The 24,528-nt window shown below is 45.6% G+C and overlaps 1 protein-coding gene and 1 long non-coding RNA gene across 14 annotated transcripts in view; one reads left to right on the forward strand and one right to left on the reverse strand.

Moving 5' to 3' along the window:
- TRRAP (transformation/transcription domain associated protein) overlaps positions 1-24,528 on the forward strand; it is a 115,365-nt gene that overhangs the window by 32,237 nt on the left and 58,600 nt on the right. For 7 of the 13 annotated variants that reach the window (XM_058710945.1, XM_058710937.1, XM_058710946.1 and 4 more), the window contains exons 21-36: positions 1,001-1,201; positions 3,804-3,955; positions 5,698-5,897; positions 8,309-8,526; positions 8,649-8,846; positions 9,414-9,674; positions 10,161-10,322; positions 12,328-12,424; positions 14,666-14,787; positions 15,126-15,296; positions 18,898-18,966; positions 21,562-21,615; positions 21,747-21,767; positions 23,458-23,577; positions 23,810-23,929; positions 24,330-24,494. In XM_058710945.1, the coding sequence (XP_058566928.1) occupies positions 1,001-1,201; positions 3,804-3,955; positions 5,698-5,897; positions 8,309-8,526; positions 8,649-8,846; positions 9,414-9,674; positions 10,161-10,322; positions 12,328-12,424; positions 14,666-14,787; positions 15,126-15,296; positions 18,898-18,966; positions 21,562-21,615; positions 21,747-21,767; positions 23,458-23,577; positions 23,810-23,929; positions 24,330-24,494 (2,331 nt within the window). The remainder of the gene's footprint in view (positions 1-1,000; positions 1,202-3,803; positions 3,956-5,697; positions 5,898-8,308; positions 8,527-8,648; positions 8,847-9,413; positions 9,675-10,160; positions 10,323-12,327; positions 12,425-14,665; positions 14,788-15,125; positions 15,297-18,897; positions 18,967-21,561; positions 21,616-21,746; positions 21,768-23,457; positions 23,578-23,809; positions 23,930-24,329; positions 24,495-24,528) is intronic. The other 6 variants (XM_058710947.1, XM_058710950.1, XM_058710949.1 and 3 more) reach the window with 3 other exon arrangements.
- On the reverse strand, positions 10,560-18,128 carry LOC131501190 (uncharacterized). Its single transcript, XR_009256681.1, has 5 exons — positions 18,032-18,128; positions 13,970-14,099; positions 12,903-13,077; positions 12,051-12,084; positions 10,560-10,837 (listed from the first exon to the last, which is right to left on the reverse strand). It is a non-coding gene; the product is annotated as an uncharacterized LOC131501190 (long non-coding RNA).

A 24,528-nucleotide genomic window follows, 5' to 3' on the forward strand; every position in this document is an offset into this window, starting at 1 on the left:
GAAATTTTGCTTTAAAGAAAATTCTAAGATTTTACGTTGGCTGTTGTTAGACGCTAATATCTGGTATTGTTATGGAAGGTGATCTAAGAAAATAGACATTTTTTTTTTTAAGTTTATTTTGAGAAAGAGAGCACGCCCGCACCTGCACATGAACCGGAGAGGGACAGAGAGAGAGCAAGAGAATCCCAAGCTGGTTCCTTGCTGTCCATGCAGAGCCCAGCGAGGGGCTCAAACTCACGAACTGTGCGATCGTGTCCTGAGTCAAAATCAGGAGTCGGACCTTAAACCAAATGAGCCGCCCAGGTGCCCCTAGACAGACATAGTAATTTGGAGGACTTAGATAGTTTAGGTGAAAGAATGTGGGAAGATTGACAAGAGTTTTTGGAAACAGTTGAGTGTGTGTGGTCCTTATGCACTGATACAAGGTGCGCGTACTTGTTACCTGTTCCCAGAATGCGGCCTGTCATGGTTGTGTTTTCGCCCTTCACCATCCCTTCTAACATGAAGTTTGAAATGTATAAGATTGTTTATATATCCTATTTGTAGGAATTTATCTTGTTTGTAAGTTATAAAGCCTATTAATCAAAGTAAAAACCTGAGAACTCACCATCAAATCCAGGACAAGAACTTTAACAGTAAAGAGCATTTCCCTCCATGCCTCTTCTGGTCCCATTTTGTATATATGTTTAGACGATATATATATTGCTTAGTTTTCTTGCTCTTGAGCTCTGCGATATTTATCATATGCTACTGTGTGTGTTTCAGGAGCGTGGAAGAACATTTATGTTTAAATCTGCGTTTTCTTTTAAAATTTTTCAGGGATGATACATAAGATTAATAACATTGGCTTCTCCCAATAAGGGGGAATTTGTGTTTGGGGGACAGAGATGGGAGGAAGAATTTTTGCTGTATAATTTTCTATAGCTTGAAAAGTTTGATTTGTGAACCATGAGGATGCCTTGCCTTGCAAGGATTTTAATCAAAGTACTTTGGTTTTTAGGCTTTATGGCGCACTTTACGCAATCCTGCTGATAGCATTTCTCACGTGGCCTATCGTGTACTTGGTAAATTTGGTGGCAGTAACAGGAAGATGTTGAAGGAGTCCCAGAAGCTGCACTATGTTGTGACCGAGGTTCAAGGTCCCAGTATCACGGTGGAGTTTTCTGATTGTAAAGCATCTCTTCAGCTCCCGATGGAGAAGGTAAGTTTGGAAATCTGCAGGAGCTTCTTAAAGATACTATACATTTCATTTTAAGAAAGTGAGTTTCTGTTTGAAAATATGTAAATAAAACATGTCTTTCTTGCGAGGGAATTTCTTTTTTAAGATTTTGTTTGTAAGTAAGCTCTATACCCAGTGCGGGGCTCTAACTCACAACCCCAAGATCAAGAGTCAAACGCTCTACTGACTGAGCCAGGCAGGTGCCCTTTGGGAGGGAGTTTCTAGGTCAAAGGACAAACTGTTTTGGGGGACCAGCTTGGGTGGCAAAGGGGCTTTCCTAACACCGGGAGGCCGGTGGGGGTGTACTGCCCGGGGAACTCTGGACCCTTGAGCAGTTTCATGTTTCCCGATGGAGCAGGAGACAGTGCCGCCCAGCCCACCCCTTCCTTGAACTGAGTCCGTTTCACCGCCTAACAGGCTTTACTTCAAGTGTCATTAGAACCCAAGTTTATCCCATACTTGTCATTCCTGAGCCCCCACTTCTCCCATTCTCTATCCAGACGTAGCACCTGCTGTCTCTCCTGGCTCCTGAGCCCTCTGCGGGCAGCTCTGTGGTCTCTCTCCATCTGCCATTTGGAACTCCTGTCCCGTTGGGTAGCAAATGGGCAGACAGTGTGCCCAGCACCATGCCCGAGTGTCCACTCTGCTACTTTTGTTTTGTCATTTTGAAAACTCTTCCCCCTTTCACCTCATCGAGCCCTCCTGGTCCTTTGTCACATGCATCTTGGTCCGCTTTACCATGATGTACATTGTTGAGGTTGACTTCTCCACCTTATTGTAGAGCCAGCCTTCTTCCACCCACCCTTAGTGTCTTTTGTTACCGTGTCTTTTCAGGGTGTTTATCTAGTCGTTACATACTGGGTATTTTTTTTTTTTTTTAATGTTTTGTTTATTTTTGAGAGAGAGCATGCAAGTTGGGGAGGGGCAGAGGGAGAGGAGGACAGGGAATCTGAAGTGGGCTCGGCACTGACCGCAGCAAGCCTGATGCGGGGTTTGAGCTCACGCACCAAACTGAGATCATAACCCGAGCCAGAGTCGGACGCTCACCCGACTGGGCCACCCAGGCACCCCGTACTGGCTGTTTTTTTAAAGGGTGTTAGAGTAGGCCTCCACGTGCATCTAAGTGATTCCGCCGTTTTAGGAAGCCAGATGCCAGCTGGATTCCTGAACTCCTTGCAGACAGATCTGGTCTTAAACCAGCATTTCGTGGCCTGGACCCACTCAAAGCCCTCCCTTTTGCTCAGGGCTAACTGTCCTGTTGTGTCATAGTGTAGAGCTCTGCCTGTTCACTTCTCTGTATTCAAACCTTACCCACATAGTGAGTTCTGTGAATTTTTCTTTTTTTTTTTTTTTTTCAATCAGGCTTTATTAAATATCTATGGGGAACGATGCCCATCATGGATAAATGTCCCTCTGGGGTTCTCATCCATCATCCTCTCTCAATATCCTGTATCCCCCACTTCTCAAGCACTCACATTGTCCCTGACCCTCCCCCAGCCCGTAGATAGGTGTCCTCTCCAGGCCTCAGGGTGAGACGCAACCCTAGCTTCTCCCCCAAACCTTAATAAAAATATTTGCCAAATAAGCACTGGTTTCCTCCTAAGAGAATACAGCTAAAATGCTGCCTTTACATTGCAAGTCACTGAAGTGAACACCCTGTGTCTGAAGCATGTTCCCACAGTGTCGGTAATTTCTTAACCCAGGACTATTTGCTTCAGCCCTGTCAGTGGCAAGCTTGGTATTAGTCATGAAAACTAAGGTATCTGACTTTCATTTGATGCTGCATAGACTAAGCAGAGCAGGAAAATCTCTTTAGAAGTAGTTTTTCCCCCAAAGAAGAAACCAAGTTTTGAAGATTGGCTCCCACATCCTCCTGGACTCCCCTACAGACTTCGGGTGCACGAGGGGCCGGCTTCCTAGCAGGCAGAGGCCGAGGGCGCGCAGCACCCCACACAGCTGATGGGGCTGCCGGGGCCAAGGGCATGAGCTCATGGCCAAGCCAGGTGCTGGCGAATTCTCACAAATAATCCTACTTGTGGCACGTTACAACGCTCTGTTCTTTTGGCAGGTAATTGGCTCAAAGGTTGCATTGATCCTTACTGCTTCTGAAATTGTCTCCACATGATTTGTTACCTGTTGGTGACCAGGGCAGAGGCGGTGGGAGGAGGGACAGTGCTGCGGTGCCCTGGGCTCGGGCACAACAGTGAGGACCTGTTGTCATGCTCTTTGTGACCGTGTGTGAGTGTTTAGGGCAGGGCTGCTGGCCCTGTCAGCATCCACTGCTTCCTCACACACAGCCTAGATGAATCTTTTAACGCCCATCACTTCTTCTGCTCACAGGGTTTATAGCTATAGAATTGTCATTGAGGCTAATCTCTTAGCTGTTAAAGGCTTCACGTGAATTTTTGTTTATGATTATGCCTCCCCAGCCTTCCTGGTCAACCTAATTGAACAGGATAAAATGTACGTATAACTGTGTAGGTTTTCTGACAAAATAAAGAAAGCTCTTTTGTCTTGTAAAGAGAGAATTTTGTAGTCACGTAATTTCTGCATAAACTACGCTTTTTGTGTTTCTTTGCCGTAGGCCATCGAAACCGCTCTAGACTGCCTGAAGAGTGCCAACACGGAGCCTTACTACCGAAGGCAGGCGTGGGAGGTGATCAAGTGCTTCCTGGTGGCGATGATGAGTCTGGAGGACAATAAACATGCCCTCTACCAGCTTCTCGCACACCCTAAGTATGTTGGGGACGTGGTTTTCTGCGATTGGTGCATCTTCCATCAGGATTTAGTGTGGAGAGCACCTCCCGGATCTCCGCGGTGCTAGGACTTTGCTCCGTCAAGTCGGGAAATCAGCCTGTGATCTGCCTAGTGATGCTTCTCTGGGCTTTTCGAGAAAATGAAGAGGCGAAACTGGGTGCTTGAGGATTAGAATTTACCTCCTTTGTAGTCTGACTGTTGCCTCCTGAGGCTGTCAGCTTCAGGGAGCAAGGGTCCTGGCCTTTTCTGTCCTGTTATGAACCATTATATCCTTAGCGCTGGGCACGTGATAGACATTCAGCAGATCTTTTGCTTTTCTGGTCCATGGTGACCCTTCCATTCCCCAGATGCTTGTCATGTGATATTTATATTTTGTTCTTATCAGTTATTGCTATGACCTTATGTGGTGGTCTTTTGTGATCATGTGGGGGTGTTAATCTTTCTGTGTTACATGTTTCAGGGAGGGGACTTTGGCTCTGTATTTACACGTTTCTCAGAGCATCGGTGGTGGGTGGTCCATGTACTGTCAGTGAGGCCTCTAATAACCGGGTCTGATATAGTTCCCGTGGTGATTTTTCCTTTCTTTTTATTTTTTTAAATGTTTTCTTTATTTTTGAGAGAGAGAGAGAGAGACAGAGAGCTAGCAGGGGAGGGGCAGAGAGAGAGGGAGACACAGAATCTGAAGCTGAGCTGTCAGCACAGAGTCCAATGTAGGGCCCAAACCCATGAACCGTGAGATCATGACCTGAGCCGAAGTCGGACGCGTAAGACTGAGCCACCCGGGCACCTTGGCATGGTGTGATTGTTCAACATACAATAGGTGTATAGCTGCCTTCAAGAGTTTTCATTTCTATTTGATTGTTGATGGATTTCTTTCTTTCTTTCTTTCTTTTTTTTTAAAGTTTATTTTTGAGAGAGAGAGATAGCGCGAGTGGGGGAGGGGCAGAGAGAAAGGGAGAGCCAGAATCTGAAACCGGCTCCAGGCTCTGAGCTGTCAGCACAGAGCCCAATGCGTGGCTTGAACTCAAAATAGCAAGGTCATGATGTAGGCCAAAGTCGGATGCTTAACTGACTGAGCCACCCAGGCACCCCAAGTGATCGGTTTATTTCTTAGAATTTGACTTAGTTATAAAAGACAGAAGTCCAACATCCACTTTCTTTAAAAACTATAAAGATACTAAATCTGTTGCCACAGTGTAATTTTGCTCTGATTCCTTGCCTGTGCTCATATTAGGTAGAACACACTTGGGATCTCTTGAACCATTGGTTATAGATATTCTTTTTTTTTTTTTTTCCCCAACTTTTTTTTTTTTTTTTTTTTTTTTTTTTTAATTTATTTTTGGGACAGAGAGAGACAGAGCATGAACGGGGGAGGGGCAGAGAGAGAGGGAGACACAGAATCGGAAACAGGCTCCAGGCTCCGAGCCATCAGCCCAGAGCCCGACGCGGGGCTCGAACTCACGGACCGCGAGATCGTGACCTGGCTGAAGTCGGACGCTTAACCGACTGCGCCACCCAGGCGCCCCGGTTATAGATATTTTTGATGAAGTTCATCCTGTTTGAATCCAGGTGTTACTGGATTTAAAGCAGAGAAATGAACGCACTTCGGCCTGTCTGAACAAGGGGAAGGTTGGCAAGCTGAAAATGAAAACAGAAGTGCTGGTGACATCATCAGGCCAGGACTTTGGTGTTGTGATGACAGATCCAATCTTGTCTTTCAGCTTTACAGAAAAGACCATCCCTAATGTCATCATATCACATCGCTACAAAGCACAGGATACTCCAGCTCGGAAGACGTTTGAGCAGGCCCTGACTGGGGCGTTCATGTCTGCCGTCATTAAGGATCTCCGGCCCAGCGCCCTACCCTTTGTCGCCAGCTTGATCCGCCACTACACGATGGTGGCAGTTGCCCAGCAGTGCGGTGAGTGGGGCGGTGCAAGTGCTCGCGTGACTTCCTGGGGCTGCTTCCGAAGCTCCACGAGGACTGCGTGGTATTTCAGAGAAGCCGTTTGGCTGGTTGATTTTTGGCCTTTGCTTTTTTAATCCCCACTTATTGCGGATAATTGATATTTCAGTGATGGGTGCAACATTAACTTAAAAATTGTTACCACATTTCATTTGTAAAATATGTCCGTTTAATATTTTGGCCCTTTGTTCTTCATGAAAATGGGGGCAGAATACTTTTGGGCACTCTGCATGTAAAAGTTTGTGGTCCCCCTTGTTGCCGGTCTTTCTTGTGTTGTTTTCCAAGGCCGAGCCTCCCCCTCTGTCCTCCTGCTGTCAGCTGGCTTCCCCCAAGTCTTTGTGCTTTTCTTGGTTCCTGGAGTGGTCATCCCTGCCACCCCTCAGGCTCTGGATGGGGACGGGCCACTTTTGTTTGTCTCTTTGCTTCTCTTCCTAATCCATCCGGATGGGTGCTTTTGCAGAAGGCAATAAAATGTCCTGACACTGTCAGTTGCTGTGTAAGTTTCTGAACACTTACTCTCCCAGCTTCTGCAGCTCCTCCCAGACCGGCACTGGGCAGGTGTTCCCAAGACCCCTCACCCTCCAGAGCAGCAAAGCAACTTCCTTTGAACACTGCAGAACACCTAGAACTTTCTCTCTTGTATCTCTCCTTGGCTTTCTTGGCCCGGATAGTCAATGCTGTAAGGTTTATTTTAGATCATTCCTCAGTGTCTCTCCGTTAATGTCTTTTCCAGCAGACTTGTAAGCTGCTTGATAATGCCTATCTTGCTGGGTGCTTCCAAGGCATTAATTAATAGCAGATTATTTTCTGTGTGTTGGGTGTCAGGCCCAAGTTGCTTTTTAATTGTTATTTGTATGTCAGGAAGTCCAGAGCATAGCCCACAGTCATTTCTGTGGTGTGCCCCTTGGTCTCTTCAATGATTTTTACTTTTTTTTCTTTATGTTTAATTTACTTTTGAGAGAGAGCATGAGTTGGGGAGGGGCAGAGAGAGAAGGAGGCTCAGAATCTGAAGCAGGCTCCAGGCTCTGAGCTGTCAGTACAGAGCCCGATGCCGGGCTCGAACTCATGAACCACAAGATCATGACCTGTGCTGAAGTCGGATGCTTAACCGACGGGGCACCCAGCCCTCCCTAATTTTTTTAAAACAAGGAACCTGATGGTGATTTTCATCTTAAACTAATGCATTTTTGAGTTATGACCGAGAAAATCTGAAAAGAATGCTGTTTATAACGGAAATAATTCAGAAAAATCACCTTAGTGTGAATTAGACCACTTAGTTTACAAGTAATTGCAATTTAACAGAAGTTGGTCTAAAGTACCAGTGCTGGCAAATTAGTCAGAGAAGGACAAGTCTCACATGGTTTCATTCATAGGAGGTCTTTAAGATACAAAACAGATGAACATAAGGGAAGGGAAACAAAAATAATATAAAAACAGGGAGGGGGACAAAACAGAAGATACTCTTAAATATAGAGAACAACAGAGGGTTGCTGGAGGGGTTCTGTGGGGGGTGGGACGGGCTAAATGGGTAAGGGGCACTAAGGAATCCACTCCTGAAATCATTGTTGCACTATATGCTAACTAATTTGGATGAAAATTTAAAAATAAATAAATTATTAATTAAAAAGTTCTTTCAAAAAGGAAAAAAAAGTACCAGCGTGAGCTTTTATTGAGCTCCTGACCTCTAGTTTGAAAACGAGGTAGTTTAGGGGTGCCTGGCTGTTGGAGTTGATAGAATATGCAAGTCTTGATCCTCAGTCTTATGCGTTTGAGCCCCATGTTGGGTGCAGAGACTCCTAAAAACATAAACTTAAAAAAAGTTTTAGGGGCGCCTGGGTGGCTCGGTCAGTTAAGCATCCGACTCATGATCTTAGCTCAGGTCATGATCTCGCTGTCATGAGCTTGAACCCTGCATGGGGCTCTGCGCTGACCGTGCAGAGCCCGCTTGGGATCTTCTCTTTCCCTCTCTCTCTGCCCCTTCCCTGCTTGCACAGGCGCACGCTCACTCTCACTCTCTCCCTAAAAATAAATAAACTTAAGTGTTTTAAAAATGAGGTAGTTTTGGGGCGCCTGGGTGGCTCAGTCGGTTAAGCGTCCAACTTCGGCTCAGGTCATGATCTCGCGGTCTGTGAGTTTGAGCCCCGCGTCGGGCTCTGTGCTGACAGCTCAGAGCCTGGAGCCTGTTTCAGATTCTGTGTCTCCCTCTCTCTCTGCCCCTCCCCTGTTCGTGCTCTGTCTCTCCCTGTCTCAAAAATAAATAAAACGTTAAAAAAATTTAAAAAATGAGGTAGTTTTGCCATTTGAGGGACAAGAACGTCCATGGAAATAACCTTGACTTTCTCCCATGCCTGCTGCCTCTCTTTCAGGTCCTTTCCTGCTTCCTTGCTACCAGGTGGGCAGCCAGCCCAGCACAGCCATGTTCCACAGTGAAGAAAATGGGTCCAAAGGAATGGATCCCTTGGTCCTTATTGATGCGATAGCCATTTGCATGGCATACGAGGAAAAGGAGCTTTGCAAGATTGGAGAGGTGGCACTAGCTGTGATATTTGATGTTGCCAGTATCATCCTGGGCTCAAAGGAGAGGGTAAGGAAAGACTGAGAAGCATCTGCTCTTTTGGGGGTGTTTGTGCCTGCGGGGTAGCCTGGAAACTGGTGGTTTAAGAGTTGCAGTAACATGATAGTTTGTGCTTCTGTTTTTCTCCCCAGGCCTGCCAGCTGCCTCTGTTTTCTTACATCGTAGAACGCTTGTGTGCGTGTTGCTATGAGCAGGCCTGGTATGCAAAGCTGGGGGGTGTGGTGTCCATTAAATTTCTCATGGAGCGGCTGCCTCTCACTTGGGTTCTCCAGAACCAGCAGACGTTCCTCAAAGCGCTTCTCTTTGTCATGATGGACTTGACTGGAGAGGTAGGTAATGGGTGGTCCCAAACCTAACCAAGCTGTTCCAGAAACTGATTTGCCTGGAGAATAGTTAGTATGAAGCAGTTCTGGAAATGGGCTCTCCTAGCAGCTCAGATTTCGTTATGGCATCTTTAATAAAAGGACAGGTCAGAACCACCATAGGCTCTCCCTGGTTGTCTAAATATCTGTCTGCCTTGCTAAGGAATAGTCACAGGCCAGAGTACATAACACGGCACATCTCTCTGTAAAGGGAAACAGTACTACTACTCACTCTTGCCATAGAGCTAAATAGTGCAGGTGTTGCAGGAGTTTCTGTGGAAGCTGCATTTTTCGGAACCTATGTGCAGGTGTAACTCGAACAAATAGAATACAGTGGGCATTGCCAGCTCGTCTGTCACGTAAATATAAGGAGTGTGTCCAGGTCTGCATTTTCTCTTCTGAGTGACCTATGGAAATTGTAGGAAGGCGACTTGGCCCCTGAAGTACTGAACGGGGGTTGTTAAATTAGCTGGTGTAAGGGGTGCGGGTGCTCAGCCACAGCCCTTTTCGTTCTGAGGAGTCCCTGGCCTGCAGGTTTCCAACGGGGCGGTTGCCATGGCAAAGACCACCCTGGAGCAGCTTCTGATGAGGTGTGCGACACCTTTAAAAGACGAAGAGAGAGCCGAAGAGATCGTGGCAGCTCAGGAGAAGTCCTTTCACCACGTGACACATGACTTGGTTCGAGAAGTCACCTCTCCAAATTCCACTGTGAGAAAACAGGCCATGCATTCCCTGCAGGTCTTAGCCCAGGTCACTGGGAAAAGTGTGACAGTGATCATGGAGCCCCATAAAGAGGTGAGATTTCTGCCACTGGAATTAGGATCATTTGAGCAAAACTTTTGAGACAGTTTTCCTTCAAATCTGACTTGAAGGTGATGTATGACTGGGAACTGTGTGTCCACCTCACGGAGTGCTACTGGACGTGCTCTCTCTGATCTCAGAGGCAGAAAGCGGCGTGCTTGTATCAGTGGCTATACTCGTAGTTGTCAGTGTCAGGAGAACAGAGGGCGCATTTCCTGGGTCTCTGTAGTACAGTCTGGTCACTCTTGTTTTAAGAGCAGTGCCTCTGGAGACTCAGGAGGTAAATGTATTTGACACTTAACTATCTATGATCTGGTGTTGGCACACGGAACCTCCCCTCCCTTCCCTAACTAAAGGACGTTCGTGATAACTTTTTATCTCGTGGTTCTCAAATTGGTAATTATTTTCGAGTACTGTGAGGAGCAGTATTTGCTTTTTAGGGACAGCTGGTCAGTAGTGCTTCCTCCTTTCCTCTCCCAGGTCCTCCAGGATATGGTCCCACCCAAGAAGCATTTGCTCAGACACCAGCCTGCCAATGCGCAGATTGGCCTGATGGAGGGGAACACGTTCTGTACCACACTACAGCCCAGGCTCTTCACAATGGATCTTAACGTGGTGGAACATAAGGTGTTCTACACAGAGGTAGGGGGGTGGTGGTGCGGCGTGGTGTGGATGGTGATGACGTGTGTCTGGTAGCCTGTCTTTGTGCGCAAAGACTGGTCAGGCAGCATTCAGAGAAGGCATAGGTGGCGACCACAGGCAACCAACCATAATCTGGCCCAGCACGCCGCACAGGTACGTACGTGACAGGCCTGGTGACCAGAGATGTTCAACCACGTGTGGCTGTTTTCCGAGTCCGTAGAACTGTGTGAGCCCTCTACGAGGAACCTTGCTGTCCAGGGCCTTAAAGATGTCATCTGGAGAAAGATGTACCACCTGCTCTGATCACCGTCATCAGCTGGTGCCCAGAGTAAGACTGGCTCAGAGCAAGGGCCGGTTTATTGAATATGTTCATCACTTAAGAATGTGCCGTGCACCGTGGAGAACCTACTTCACAGGAATGCCTTTATTTGGCCCTGATGGCACTCCATGAAATACAGATACTGACGATCCTCATCTTGGGCAGTGGCAGATGGCATCTTAACAAGTGTTTGTCTCTGTAAACATCCCAGTATGGGGTGACATTAGACAGTGAGAAACAAATTGAACTATACATACAATCAAATTCTAAGCATTAATTCTTAGAATACAATGTTGGTCTGGGGATCAGTCTCTAGACTGATCTTTTTTAAGACCTGAATCATACTCTGGAGGCATTGTCAGAGTAAACTGAGGCAAAGGTCATAAGCAAGTTTTTTCAGTCCACACTAAGTTTGAATTTCCAGGTATGAAAAATTTGCCTCTTGAGTCTTTAAGTCCTATGTATTTGCTTGGACGTACGATTGTATGATCACGTGGTCTAGCTCTGATCTTTTATACCTTGTTGCGTCCCTTGTGTCAGAGTCGATGCTCATAGGACCTGTCCAAGGTTCTAGGAGAGCCACCAGAGGATGGGAGGAAGTTTCCTTTTGGTGGATCCAGGTAGATGTGTTTTAACCCGTGTGGAAAATTCCTCACTGAGCTTAAGACCAGATCCTTAAGTAGTGCTGGGAGATAAATCTCAGCAAATGTGTCTGGTTTCCCAAGTGCTAATCAGTGTACCAGCTGTGTACCAGCTGTGAGTGTACTCACAAAACATGTGAGGATCTTTTGAAAAATAGAGCCTCTGGAGTCCTCTCCCTGGAAGTTTGGGGTCAGACCTACAAATCTACCACCTGCAAGCTTCCCCAGCTGCCCGGGTGATCCTGGTACAGGTCATGTTCGGAACTCGCTCTGTCTAGATGTAGATACAGATACAGTTGTCTGTAGGTGTGCGTGCACACATGTGTTTTATATGAGGAGAGTAGTGCTGATGGAGTGGAATAGGGTGGTGGCTTGAAGTGCTTTCTACTCTCTGTCCTTTTTTTGCTGTTTTAAATCTTTCACTAGGTAGGAATCTTTAAGGAAAAAACGGTAAAGTTAATACTGTTTTTTTAAGATGTAAGAAGGGGAAAATGGTAGTAGAACCACATATGTGGTATTTTAGGTATTAGACGTATAAATATATGCTGGCCTGTGATAAAATGTCCAGAAACATAAAACGTAGCTACAGGAATCTCTGACTAATGGTATTCCCAGTGACTTTCAACTTCTTTCTTTATGCACTTTTCTGTACTTGGCGGGGGGGCAAACTAGTATCACCACTGAAATGCTGAATTATAGAGCACACACGATTGTTGAGCACTGGCCCGAGGCATTGGGGAGCAGCTCTGAATAAGGAGGGAGATGTACCTGCCACCATGATATCTGCAGTTCACGTGGTCCCCTGTGTAGAGAAAAAAGGTTACGGTATCAGAATGGGTGAGAAAATGTCTCATTTCACTGCTGAGGCTGAGTTTGCTTTAGAAGGAAACTCGGTTCCATTTGGTATTAAATTCTCTAGGATTTGAATTTAGTTCGTTGATTGTGGTGTGTGTGTGTGTGTGTGTAAGATTGCTGTGTTCTGTTATTTTCAAGGTTATTGTGTCTTGACAGGAAGAGCAGGCTAAAATTATTGTATCTTTTACAGCTGTTAAATTTATGTGAGGCTGAGGACTCCGCTTTAACAAAGCTGCCTTGTTACAAAAGCCTTCCGTCACTCGTACCTCTGCGAATTGCAGCGTTAAGTAAGTTAATCAAAATTAAGTCATGAGTATGAAGGTGCAGGGAGACAGTGGCTTTTTCTGTTTTTTTATAATGTTTATTTATTTTTTTGAGAGACAGAGTGAGAGAGAGTGGGGGAGGGGCAGAGAGAGAAGGAGTCACAGAATCCAAAGCAGGCTCCATACCATCAGTGCAAAGCCTGATGTGGGGCCCAAACCCACAAACTGTGAGATCATGACCTGAGTCGAAGTCAGACACTCAACGGACCGAGCCACCCAGGCGCCCCTCTGTTTTTTTAAATTTATTTATTTGAATTCAAGTTAGTTAACGTACAGTGTAGTATTGGTTGCAGGAGTAGAACCCAGTGATTCATCACTTCCATGTGACACCCGGTGCTCATCCCAACAAGTGCCCTCCTTAATGCCCGTCACCCACTTAGCTCATCCCCCACCCACTGCCCCTCCAGTAACCGCCAGTTCTCTATATTTAAGAATCTCTTACGGTTTGCCGCCTTCTCTGTTTTTATCTTATTTTTCCTTGGGTTTTTTTTTTTTTTTTTTTTATCTTTTTTAAGGTGGAATCAAAAAACTTGTGTTTGTAGGAGAATGTAGGGTAGTCAAGCTTCCAAGACTCCAGACACATCCAAATGAGGCGCTGCACGTGGCAGTCTGCCTTTCTTCAAAAAAAAAAAAGAAAAAAAAGTATTTGTGAAACTACATAATGAGATGTCAATAGATTATTAGGATTATTAGGATTTCAATAATTTTTTACTCTTATAAATGTTGCATTTTACCCTATAATAATTAAATCTCTATTCTGTAGTTCTGTCATGACTCTGATACTCTGGTTTAAGAATTGTCATAGCTCTCGGGGCACCTGGGTGGCTCGGTCAGTTAAGTGACCAACTTCAGCTCAGGTCACGATCTCACAGTCCGTGAGTTTGAGCCCCGTGTCAGTCTCTGTGCTGACAGCTCAGAGCCTGGAGCCTGCTTCGGATTCTGTGTCTCCCTCTCTCTCTCTCTGCCCCTCTCCTGTTCATGCTCTTTCTTGGTCTCAAAAATAAATAAAAAAAACATTAAAAAGAAGACAAAAGTATTGTCATAGCTTTCATATATTGCCATTTGCACCCAAATCGGAGTATACAGTAAGATTTACTACAACCTGTATAGGCTTCTCAGTGGCTCCATAGCATTTGAGAATCCTGCCACCTCTAGGCTTTTGTGAGGAACGTCAGTTACACTGTTGAATTTTTACTCCTTTGAATTCTCACTTAGAATGGTCCCCCCCCTTCTCTCTCTCTCTTTCTTTCTTTCTTTCTTTCTTTCTTTCTTTCTTTCTTTCTTTCTTTCTTTCTTTTTCTTTTCTTTTCTTTTCTTTTCTTTTCTTTTCTTTTCTTTTCTTTTCTTTTCTTTTCTTTTCTATATATATATATAAATACCCAGTACGAGTTTTTTTTTTTTTTTAGTTGACTTTTTCTCTTGCTCTGTTGGGTTTTACGTTCCTAATAAAACATTGCCAAGATCTTCCTTGAGTTAGGGGTAGAGGAGGTAAGAGGCAGACCATTATACCTGTGCTTGAGCAAGGGGCTGGGGTGTGGACGACACAGCAGGTGGGAGTGAGGGGGGTGCTCCGCAGCCACGGTTGGAATCTTTGCTTGTGTCGGGATTGCTTTCTCTGCATGCTGTTCTTTCCTGTTGGCTAATAACAGGCATTACTCTTGGATGTTATCTCTCAGCTAACATGTGGGATTAATGTGTGTCCCCTTTTCTATGAATATTTGCATTTTCACAGCCTTTAACTCCCCAAGATGGGAGGAGGCTGCCTGGTCAGACATGGATAGTGGAAGAGAAGCCGGGCTGTGTGTGTGTGTTCCCTTCACCACTAGAGTTCAGGGCCAGCCCTCTGTCAATTCAGCATTCGTCTGCTTACACTCAGCCATGCTCTCACCCCATGTGAGGTTGGGGGAAGTGGTGTCAGTGCGCACTCCCGCTTTTCCCCCTCCAGCCCTTCTTCCTTCTGTCTGGACCGGGTAATATTTATCATGGCCTTTCTGACAGGCTGTTGACTTCCCTCCTAGATAACCCTGAACATGTACGTGAGCTAGAAGACCATGTATTCCTTTGTCTTTCTTGAGGTCGGACACTTGGGAGGTGGTTCAGTGATTCATAGTTTGTGTTGATTGGTAAGAAGAGCCTTTAGACAAGGAAATTATTCATATAATTTTCAGGTTAATAATGAAATTGTATTGATCTGTCTCCCTAAAGATGCGCTTGCTGCCTGCAACTACCTTCCTCAGTCCAGGGAGAAGATCATCGCTGCCCTCTTCAAGGCCCTGAATTCCACGAATAGTGAGCTGCAGGAGGCTGGAGAAGCCTGTATGAGAAAGGTGAGTGAGTGCGTGTGTGTGTGCGCGCACACGGGTGTGAGTTCTGCCTTTAGGTTCATCCTGTTCACCTCGTTTGTGTGCCTGGAAGTCTCTGTTTCGTACACACTGCACTCTGATAACGTCTCTATTTGTTTCATGGTCCTCATGAGCCTTTTAAAATATTAACTAGTAATGAGCAGTCTCGTTCATTTCATCATAAACTTCCAGAACGTATATGGTTAATATTCCATTTTCCAAGGAAAACACACACTTCTTGCTAGAGCTGAATGAGCTCATTCTGTTTTAAAGTATATTCTGTTAACTGTTTTCCTTTGTAATTTTTTTTTTTTTTTTAATAGTTTTTAGAAGGTGCTACCATAGAAGTAGATCAAATTCATACACATATGCGGCCTTTGTTGATGATGCTGGGGGATTATCGAAGCCTGACACTGAATGTCGTGAATCGTCTCACTTCAGTTACCAGGCTCTTCCCAAACTCCTTCAATGATAAATTTTGTGATCAGATGATGGTAAGCCAAATGCATAAATACTCTCTAATCAGCCTGAAATTTTAAGTTATTTTTTTTAAGTAATACATATACGTGGTTTAAAATTCAAAAAGCATGAAAGGGGGAGGCACCTGGGTGTTGAGCACCCAACTCTTGATTTCAGCTCAGGTCATGATCTCACCATTCGTGAGTTCGAGCCCCTTGTCAGGCTCCAAACTGATCACGCAGAGCCTCCTTGGGGTTCTCTCTCCCTTTCTCTCTCCCCCTCCCCTGCTTGCATGCGTGCGTGTTCTTTCTCTCAAAAATAAATAGATATTGGGGTGCCTGGGTGGCTCAGTCGGTTGAGTGTCTTACTTTGGCCCAGGTCACGATATTACAGTTCGTAGGTTCGAGCCCTGCATCCGGGCTCTGTGCTGACAGCTCAGAGCCTGGAGCCTGCTTCGGATTCCGTGTCTCCCTCTCTCTCTCTGCCCCTCCCCTGCTTGTGTTCTCACTTTGTCTCTCTCAAAAATAAACATTTAAAAAATAAATAAGTACCAAATGAATATCTTCTTGATTTTGTAAATAAATAGATAGATAGATAGATAGATAGATAGATAGATAGATAGATAGATAGACAGACATTAAGAAAAAACAAGAAAGGGTTATTGTGAAAGACCCCCCCTCGTTCCTGTCCTCCAGTGGCCGCCTCCGGTTCCTGTGTTAACAGTTTCCTGTATGTCCCTTAGAGATGTTTTATACTCAAAATAGGACATAGGTATATTCTTTTGTTTCCCTCAAAAGGAAGCACAACGTATACACAGTTGTTACTTTGTTTACGACTCATCATTTCAGATGAGAACATGAAGTGCTTCTTTCTTCTACTCCTTTCTCCTATTCCCTTACGTGGACGTGCCCTAATTTGTCTCACTGTTCCCCTGCTGAGGAACATCTAGGTTGTTCCCAGTCTTCTGCTGTTACGTAGACAGTGATATAGTGGAACATGTGTAAGAACTTTTGAAGTATTTTGGGTTTTTAGAGATACCAAGGAAATAATTATGCAAATAAAAATACCTGTTTGACCCTGTTTAAATTTGAAGCATAAGCAGTTGAAGGAGGTTCAACTATTAACTTTCGTGTACGTTCAGTTTTGCTCCTGGGAGGTAGACGGTTACAAATAACTTTGGATTTCGTGGCACATTACTGCAAATGTGCATGTACTTGGCATGCTTCTTTCTTAAGTAGCCTTTGACCATTTAGATATCTCAAAATATTGAAGGTATTCGTTTTGGTTCTGGCACAGGTTTTCCGCAGCCGTAGACAGGAGTAGACAGGTACAGATAGAGCGTGTGTGGGGTGCAGATGTGTGAGGACCACACCGCTTTTACCTCACGTGTGGTTTCTTCATATCTGCAGACCCCGAAACAGCGAACAATCACCAAAACACCTATCTGGGAATTGGTAGCATTACGGTTGGTCCTAAAAATTGTAGCTGCTGCCCTATTGGAGTAGAACTGGGAAACAGGGTATTACATGGAAATACATTTTCCAGATTGGAAGCCGCCTTCCCATTAAGCATCCAAGCGTAACACACACACCCCACCCCCCACCAGTTTACATCAGTACAGACATTCACAGATGTGGTTCCAGTAAATGAAGTTGTATCGCCTCCTAACGAGAGCACATCAGATATGCTCTTTATCTTCCGTCACGTCACAGCTCTTGGCACACTTGTGTGTGAGGTCTGTGCGTGTCCTCAGTGTCTCTGTATTTCTCTCACCTCTCAGCTGTCCTCGCTGCTTTTGCAGGCCTGCAGGAAGCAACGTGTTTGTGATCCGTTGGTTGTTTCACAGCCAGTCTGATCCTTCAGATTTGCTGTGAGCTGAGAATTCATTTGGTGAACATCGTTACCCAGACCTTTTAGAACAGCGTGAAGAGACTTACTACCTCACAGCCTGTAGTTCCTGACTTAGGCCCGGAGTCTTTTCCCGGAAGTCAAATCCGTGGGTTTGTGTTTCTGGTTTGTGTAGGGGATCCCCCCTCCCCCTGCTCTGGCATTACAGCTGCTTTCAGAATGGTGAAAATTTCTCTAGGAGCAGAGAGTGTTGATGTACTTGGATAAAGAAAGACTGAAGCTGCTGTTGGTGTGGCCGTTCTCATTTGACACCCACCTTGCCAGAGACCAGCCTGTGTCCGTGCCGACTCTGCTTTCGTGTTCCCGGCATGGGTCTCCTGATGTGCCTGTGCCCGTGCCTGCTGCTCTCGGGCAGGGCTGGTACGCTGGTCAAGGACAGACACATTTGCCCTTCTGTGTATGTTCTTCAGAGCCGCGTTCCATCACTGAGCCTTTGTCTTGCCACACGCATGATCTGCTTTTGAGGAGAACAGCTCAAGCCCTTGGTATAATTTTACGAGCGAAGACACCTCGGTGTGTAGGATAGGCATTCATGATAACCACCTTAAAAATTTTGGTGATTAGTATCTTTCCAGGAATTTTACTGGCAGAATGTTGTTAGCTTAGTGTATTTAATTTCTTTAAAAGTGTGTGTATTTTAGTGTTTCTCACTGCCTGTTCTTGGGAGCACTGGCTCTATAAGCGTTTAGGTGTATTCATATCATCCGTCCCCAAGCCTCTTTTATCCCGGAGTCTCCTTTAAAACAGCTAGTTAATTCCCCACAGGGCATCAGTGTTTGAAGGACAAGTTTGGACATGTGGGACAGTGAAGATAGTTATTTGTATGCTCTTGGGCTTTTAGCTATAGGTTCTGAGCGCTTACCTGCCAGGTTTTGCCGGCCACTGTGGCTGGGAGGCTGGCCAGCATACACCCAGGCCGGGCCAGAGTTACTCCGGGCTTGGGGATCCCTCTTCTCGGGCTCTTGCCGCAGAACACGGAATCTTATTATTAGCTCACAAAGGTTGCCCTTGCCCTGCACAGAATAGAATTGCTCCGTATTTGCACTAATTGTACAGCCTCTGACTAGATGGGATCCATGATCATCTCCCAGCCCACCCCCCGCACCCACCTTGTGCCCCCTCCTGCTCAGCCAGACATTATTCGTGGCTTTAGGGCCTTTATCTCTCCTCTTCTCTGCCTGGTGTGCTCTTCCCTTGTGCTTCTGGAGTGTCTGCCTCAGCAGGGCCCTCCCTGACCTTGACCCCCTTATCTGGCTGATGCCTGTTCCTCTTTGACAACCCCTTGCCGTGACTGTTCATGGCAGGCACCTGTGTACTTTACCTTATTCTCCCCACTGGAACCGAAGCCAAACAAGGAGGGATGATGTCGGCTTGTTCCTTCTCCACAGGGTGCCTCGCCTGGCTCCTTGAGGTGCTCATGAACAGCTTCAGGGCAAAGGGACGTGGTAGTGAGAGGGTAGCAGTAAAATCCCAACGTCAGAATGGCCGAGTTTCGGGACGTTTTCCACTCTACCAGCATAAACTCAGCCTTCTAGAAGTGACGCAAATGCCAACTGCTCTCTTCTCCAGTTCGGTGGTTGGGCCATTTCAAACATGAATGCTGCTGTCCTCACATTGAATATGACGGAAATTCATGGTTACATATGAACTTCCACCTAAGAACAGCAAGGCCTTGAAATGATCCTGTGTGAGGCAAAAATGTCTAAGAATGTGGTTTTTTTTCAACAGCAACATCTACGAAAGTGGATGGAAGTGGTGGTCCTCACCCATAAAGGGGGCCAGAGGAGCGACGGAAACGTGAGTGACTTCTTCGCTTCGGGGCAGGGCAGCTGTGCCCGGCACTGCTGTTGCCAGTGTTAGTGTTAGAGCAGTGCTTTTAATTAAGACGCTGGTCAGAAATCTAGTTTATAGGAACTGTTGACCATATTTTATTAGCATTACGTTTTGCCTTTTATTTTTCTGGATGATTGAACATTCCTTTTTATATTTCTTTAAAATCTCTTGTTCACTTTAATATGACATTTTCATTGATGAGAATTCTGGGAAGCTTGAAATGTTAGTCTTTTAATTCTAGTTTTGCTTTAAAGTGTACAAAGTGTATTTTCTAGACTGTTCTTGGCAGCTGCTGTTTGCATGGTGGTGCATTCCTCAGCTGTTGTTTTCCATTGCTTTCCATCATCATTGCCTCATAAAACTAAGTATAGATTTTAGGACTTGAAACAGTAAGGATAATGCAGTAAAGCATCACATAAGTACTGGTGTGTATGTTTATGGGTCTCAATCCTCCACCCCAGCTATTTGCCAAAAATCAAACAGCCAGTACTTCGAAACACATTTTTATGACTTTAAGTTAAATATTTTTACATGTCTGACGTTGGTCATTCTAAGACTTTGCTGTTAAAAATAACGGTTCTTGCTGTTTTGAATCTAATTTGTATATGTTAATATTCTTCTCAAATATTTTTTAAGTTGATGACTGTCCTATCGGTAGGATCATGTTTTCCCTAAGTTCCTGTTACACCTGGTGAAATTGTACGGCAGTGTCCTAAGGAGGGAATGCTAGAGCTCTTCAGAGGCGTGATCAACGTGGCTTTCTGTATTCTGTGCCTGTTTGTTGGATGCTGTGTTTCATCCCAACTTGAATTTTTTTTTTTTTTTTTTTTTTGGCTTTATTATGCTTTGTTTTGACCATTCTGTGTCAAGGTGTTTTGTTTATGTAAGTCTTGATTCCTGCTGCTTCTAAACAGCCAGCTGAGCAAAACTAATCCAGGATTCCAAACTTTCTAGGAGCGTTAATACCACCATAATAACCTCTTTGAAGGTTTGTTATCAGTATACACAGGGGAATATCAGGAACTCTTGGTGGGGGAGAGCAGAGTGGGTTTTAAAAGCCTAAACTCGGGGCGCCTGGGTGGCGCAGTCGGTTAAGCGTCCGACTTCAGCCAGGTCACGATCTCGCGGTCCGTGAGTTCGAGCCCCGCGTCAGGCTCCGGGCTGATGGCTCGGAGCCTGGAGCCTGTTTCCAATTCTGTGTGTCTCCCTCTCTCTCTGCCCCTCCCCCGTTCATGCTCTGTCTCTCTCTGTCCCAAAAATAAATAAAAAACGTTGAAAAAAAATTTAAAAAAAAAAAAAAAAAAAAAAAAAAAAAAAAAATAAAAGCCTAAACTCTTGGGAGTAGGTACGGGTGCCTCTATTGTTTTTCCTCCCCATCTCTCATCTGCTAGGTATTTTTGCTCTAAATTTTTTATATTTGTTTTATAATAGGCTGTTAATTCCCCAAAACACACGATTCTAGAATAAACATTTAAAAACCTAAGGGGCAGGTGAATTCCTTCCATTAGATCAGAAAGATTCCATAAAGTTTGATGGAAGTCATTTGGAGGGCTCGTTGGATGGGGCAGTGGGCAGGGGGCGGAGCTGTGGGCCTCGGGAGATCTTCCAGCTCCCGTGGGAAACATGGTGACCATCCATCCTGGGAGCGTGCTCCTGGCAGGCCTGGGAACACCCAGCTCTGCAGGTGCGGCCTCAGGCCATGGTGTTTGGGGTCTGCCTGCAGCGTGCCCACGGTTTCGTCATCTCAGCCCAGGGCCAAGCCACCTTTCTGTTCTTGAACTCTGGTCATTTTTTATGGATGTTGTTCACGATTGGGAATGGATCTCAGAACATAGGTTGTCCCCATTTGGTTGAATCCCCAAATAATAATTACATAAGGGAGAACCTCTAACTGAAGACATGTTAAATATAAATAGTTGACTATTTATAATGCTGGGTGTACCCTGATGATCAGAGCTTTGCACTAGCACCGTGTTGGGAAAGGTTTCCCGTTTGAACATCGAACCCCCCCCAGGGGAGAACTCACAACCGCTTGTGGAGCTGTGTCTGTGTTGGCATGCATGGCTTCACTTGGCAAAGTGACCCAGGTATCTGTGCATTCTTCTGGGTGTGGGGGCTGTGTCACCGTGACCGGCTGATGGGGCTAAACCACCTGGCACTCTCCTGGCTACAGCTGGGAAAGACAAAGAAAAATTCTTTAACGACAGTGCTGTACATGAAAACTTACTCCGAATAGAAACAGATATTTAAGTGCATTTGCACACAACTGGGTCTGACAGTTTCTCCCCCTGGGCAAGAGTTCCAAAATTCCTGCTTTTCAAATTTGATTTAAGGAAGGGATATGCTCCATTCTACACTCTCTGAAGGGCTCTATTTTGACATCTGAAGGGTGGAAAGTGTGCTTTTTTGCTGTTGAGCATTTGTTAATTATTGTGCTTTTTCATCATTGTCTTTACTGTCTTGTTTCCCCCAATAATCCTTACTGTGTATGAGTATATGGGAAGTTTTTATGTAAATAACATAAATAGAAAAAAAGATGATTTTCCTCCCCATCCTCAGGAAAGCATTTCCGAGTGCGGGAGATGTTCCTTGTCTCCATTCTGTCAGTTTGAGGTGAGAACAACCCTATTTAAAGTCAGTTTATGACTTGCATTGTGAAGAACGGTTTATATTTTTCTTTTCTTTTCTGTTCTTTTTACCTTTTTGTTGCCTTTTTTCATGCTGTAATTTTTGTTTTGGTTCAGCCTGCCATGGAAGGGGTAGAGGTGAGAATCTCAGTGGAGGCCCAGGAGGGGGTGTTGTCGTATTTGGTTTTGCTGTGATTTGTGGTTCTGTGGTGGACAGAGTGCGTTGTGCCTTGGAGTGCAGTGAGCCGTATTGTCTGTCTGTGGCGGAGTTGTATCAGTACCGTTGCTGTGAACTGTCCGGATGCCACGCATGTTACCTATTAGGACGTTTTAAAGCAAGAGTCCAAGTTCTCTGGTTTCTGTATGTTAGAATCGCAGTATGTCAACACCGTTTAAGATTCAGCCGGGTTTTGCTCTCATAATGATGGTATGAACTCCTACATCTAACAGCCTCTTGGGAGGAAACTACACAAAGAACATCACCCCTGCTAGGGACTGAGAGGAGCTGTTTTCTTGCACACACCTGAGTGCCTGGCTGCCTGCCCAGAGTTTAAAACCTCCCTGCCCCTCCGTGTCTCGTCCCCCCGCATCTCTCGCTCATGCACACCACACTGACGTAGTCCCCGACACCGTGACTTTGGACAGTCAGAACCCTGAGCTTTCCCTCTGCTGTAAAATGGGAATGATAGCATCTTTCAGTCCTGGCTTCTGGTGATGCTGTGGAGACCAAAAGAAGTGATTTTGTGCCCGCGCTTGGAAAACGTAAACCACGATACGAAAGTACCATTCTTAGAATGTTACAATTTCAGAGTAGACCTTGCTCTGTGTTCTGGGGAATTCCTCAGCGGAGAACTCTACAGGTGAGGTGGGGTGACACTGAGCCATGTTTTCTCGTTTCTTCCCCATCTCACTGTTGGCCTTGTGGTTTGTCAAGGCATTTGCGGAGGTATCTCAGATGCTCCTGGGATGGGGCCCCTCCTGACGGGTGTTTATCATCCCCATTTTACTGTGCTTAGAGTAACGGACATCCTACTGCACACGGTGCGGGGGGGTGTACATCAGGGAGTCTTCCCTTCCGTGGCCGTACTTCTGGCCACGTGGAATCTCTGAATTGCGGATAAAAACTGTGGGAGCCAACACTGAGCATGGAAAGTGGGACTGGGAGCGATTGACCACTGAGCTGTCAGCACCTGGAAAAGTACAGAAATCTTGGCATTTCACATTCTTTGTACGATTCCATAGAGCCATCTGTCAGCCTCATCTGTAGGTCTGGTTGACGAATATTTTTAGTACCGTGGTCAGTCGTTTATTTATGTTCATGTTCAACTTTCAGGATAAATACTTAAGGATTTTTTGAAGGCTTTTCTCGTGCTAAGTTTTGAGGACAAAAGAAGTCTGTGCCCTCAGAACTTAGTGTATTGGGAAGACCCCGTGATGTCACAGCAAAGCAGACCCCGTGATGTCACGCTCCCCCGGCCACAGGCTTGCTCGTTCCCTCCTCCATGAGGCTCTAGCGTAGCAGCCTGTCAGGTCACGTCCAGCACTTGTCCATGCTCTTGAACACAGACACAGCACAATCACATCAGGTACACAGCTCCCTCTTCCCTCCGTTGACAGATGAAATCTGAAGGCCAAGGGCAGTTAGTTTCCTTGGGCCACAGCAGTAATCTGACATTGGTAAATTGTGGCTTTTTACATGTTAATTCTTTGCTTCTGGTGGCTAGCCTTGCGAATGTAGCTAGACCATTGTAGGGTCTGTAGTGATGTTGAGATCTCTGGCTGGCAAAATTAATTGGCCTGTTTTGTAATTTCTGGGTTTCTTCACTAGGAAATGAAAATTTGTTCGGCAATTATAAACCTTTTTCATCTGATCCCAGCTGCACCTCAGACTCTCGTCAAGCCTTTGTTAGAGGTTGTGATGAAAACAGAACGGGCTATGTTGATTGAGGTAATGGTCAAATTGGGGTTCATTCTGATTCTTCCACCATCTGTTGGCTTGTGATGTTTTCACTTCGTCATATCTTAGATGGGGTACTCTAACAGCACGAAGATGTTCCGTGCTAGTATTCGCTTGTGACTGTTACGAGGAGGGACAAATGCATTCTCCTGCCATGGTAGGTTGGTGGACCTAAGAAGCTTCAAGCCCTGAGAGGATGCTATTTCACCCACATGTTTTCTAGGCCGGCAGTCCGTTCAGAGAGCCTCTCATCAAGTTCTTGACTCGGCACCCCTCGCAGACGGTGGAGCTGTTCATGATGGAAGCCACACTGAACGATCCCCAGTGGAGCAGAATGTTTATGGTAGGCACACGGGGAGCTGGTGTCCAGTGTCCCTGCAGGTTCCTGTCAGCCGGTGTGCTCTGCAATCCGAAAGTCATACTTCGTTGTTCAGTGCCCTGCTTTTCTTTTTCTGTAACATATCCAAGTGTTAGAAACCTCATTGTCGTGTACGTGGAAAAGTGTGGGCCAAGGAACCCCTCTCTGTAGGATTTGGGTGGTGTTAACAAATGAATGAACTGCTAGGATTATGGAGTCCACAGTCACGAAGTATCATTACCGATAAGGAGCTTTTTGTTAAAAGGGTGCTTATAGCAGCTTTTTAGCCTGCCTAGACAGATTTGGAAAGAACCATAGTGCTCATTCATCTAAACCCTTTGTGAGCCCTGACTGGCTTAAAATAGCTTGTTTGTTCTGTTTTCAGAGTTTTTTAAAACACAAAGATGCCAGACCTCTGCGAGATGTGCTGGCCGCTAACCCCAACAGGTTCATCACCCTGCTGCTGCCCGGTGGCCCCCAGACCGCCGTGCGCCCTGGCTCGCCCAGCACCAGCACCCTGCGCCTGGACCTCCAGTTTCAGGCCATCAAGGTAGCGTCTCCTCACCAGACACCTGAAATCTTCA

The sequence above is a fragment of the Neofelis nebulosa genome, chromosome 18, assembly GCF_028018385.1.
Source record: "Neofelis nebulosa isolate mNeoNeb1 chromosome 18, mNeoNeb1.pri, whole genome shotgun sequence".
Lineage (NCBI taxonomy): Eukaryota > Metazoa > Chordata > Mammalia > Carnivora > Felidae > Neofelis > Neofelis nebulosa.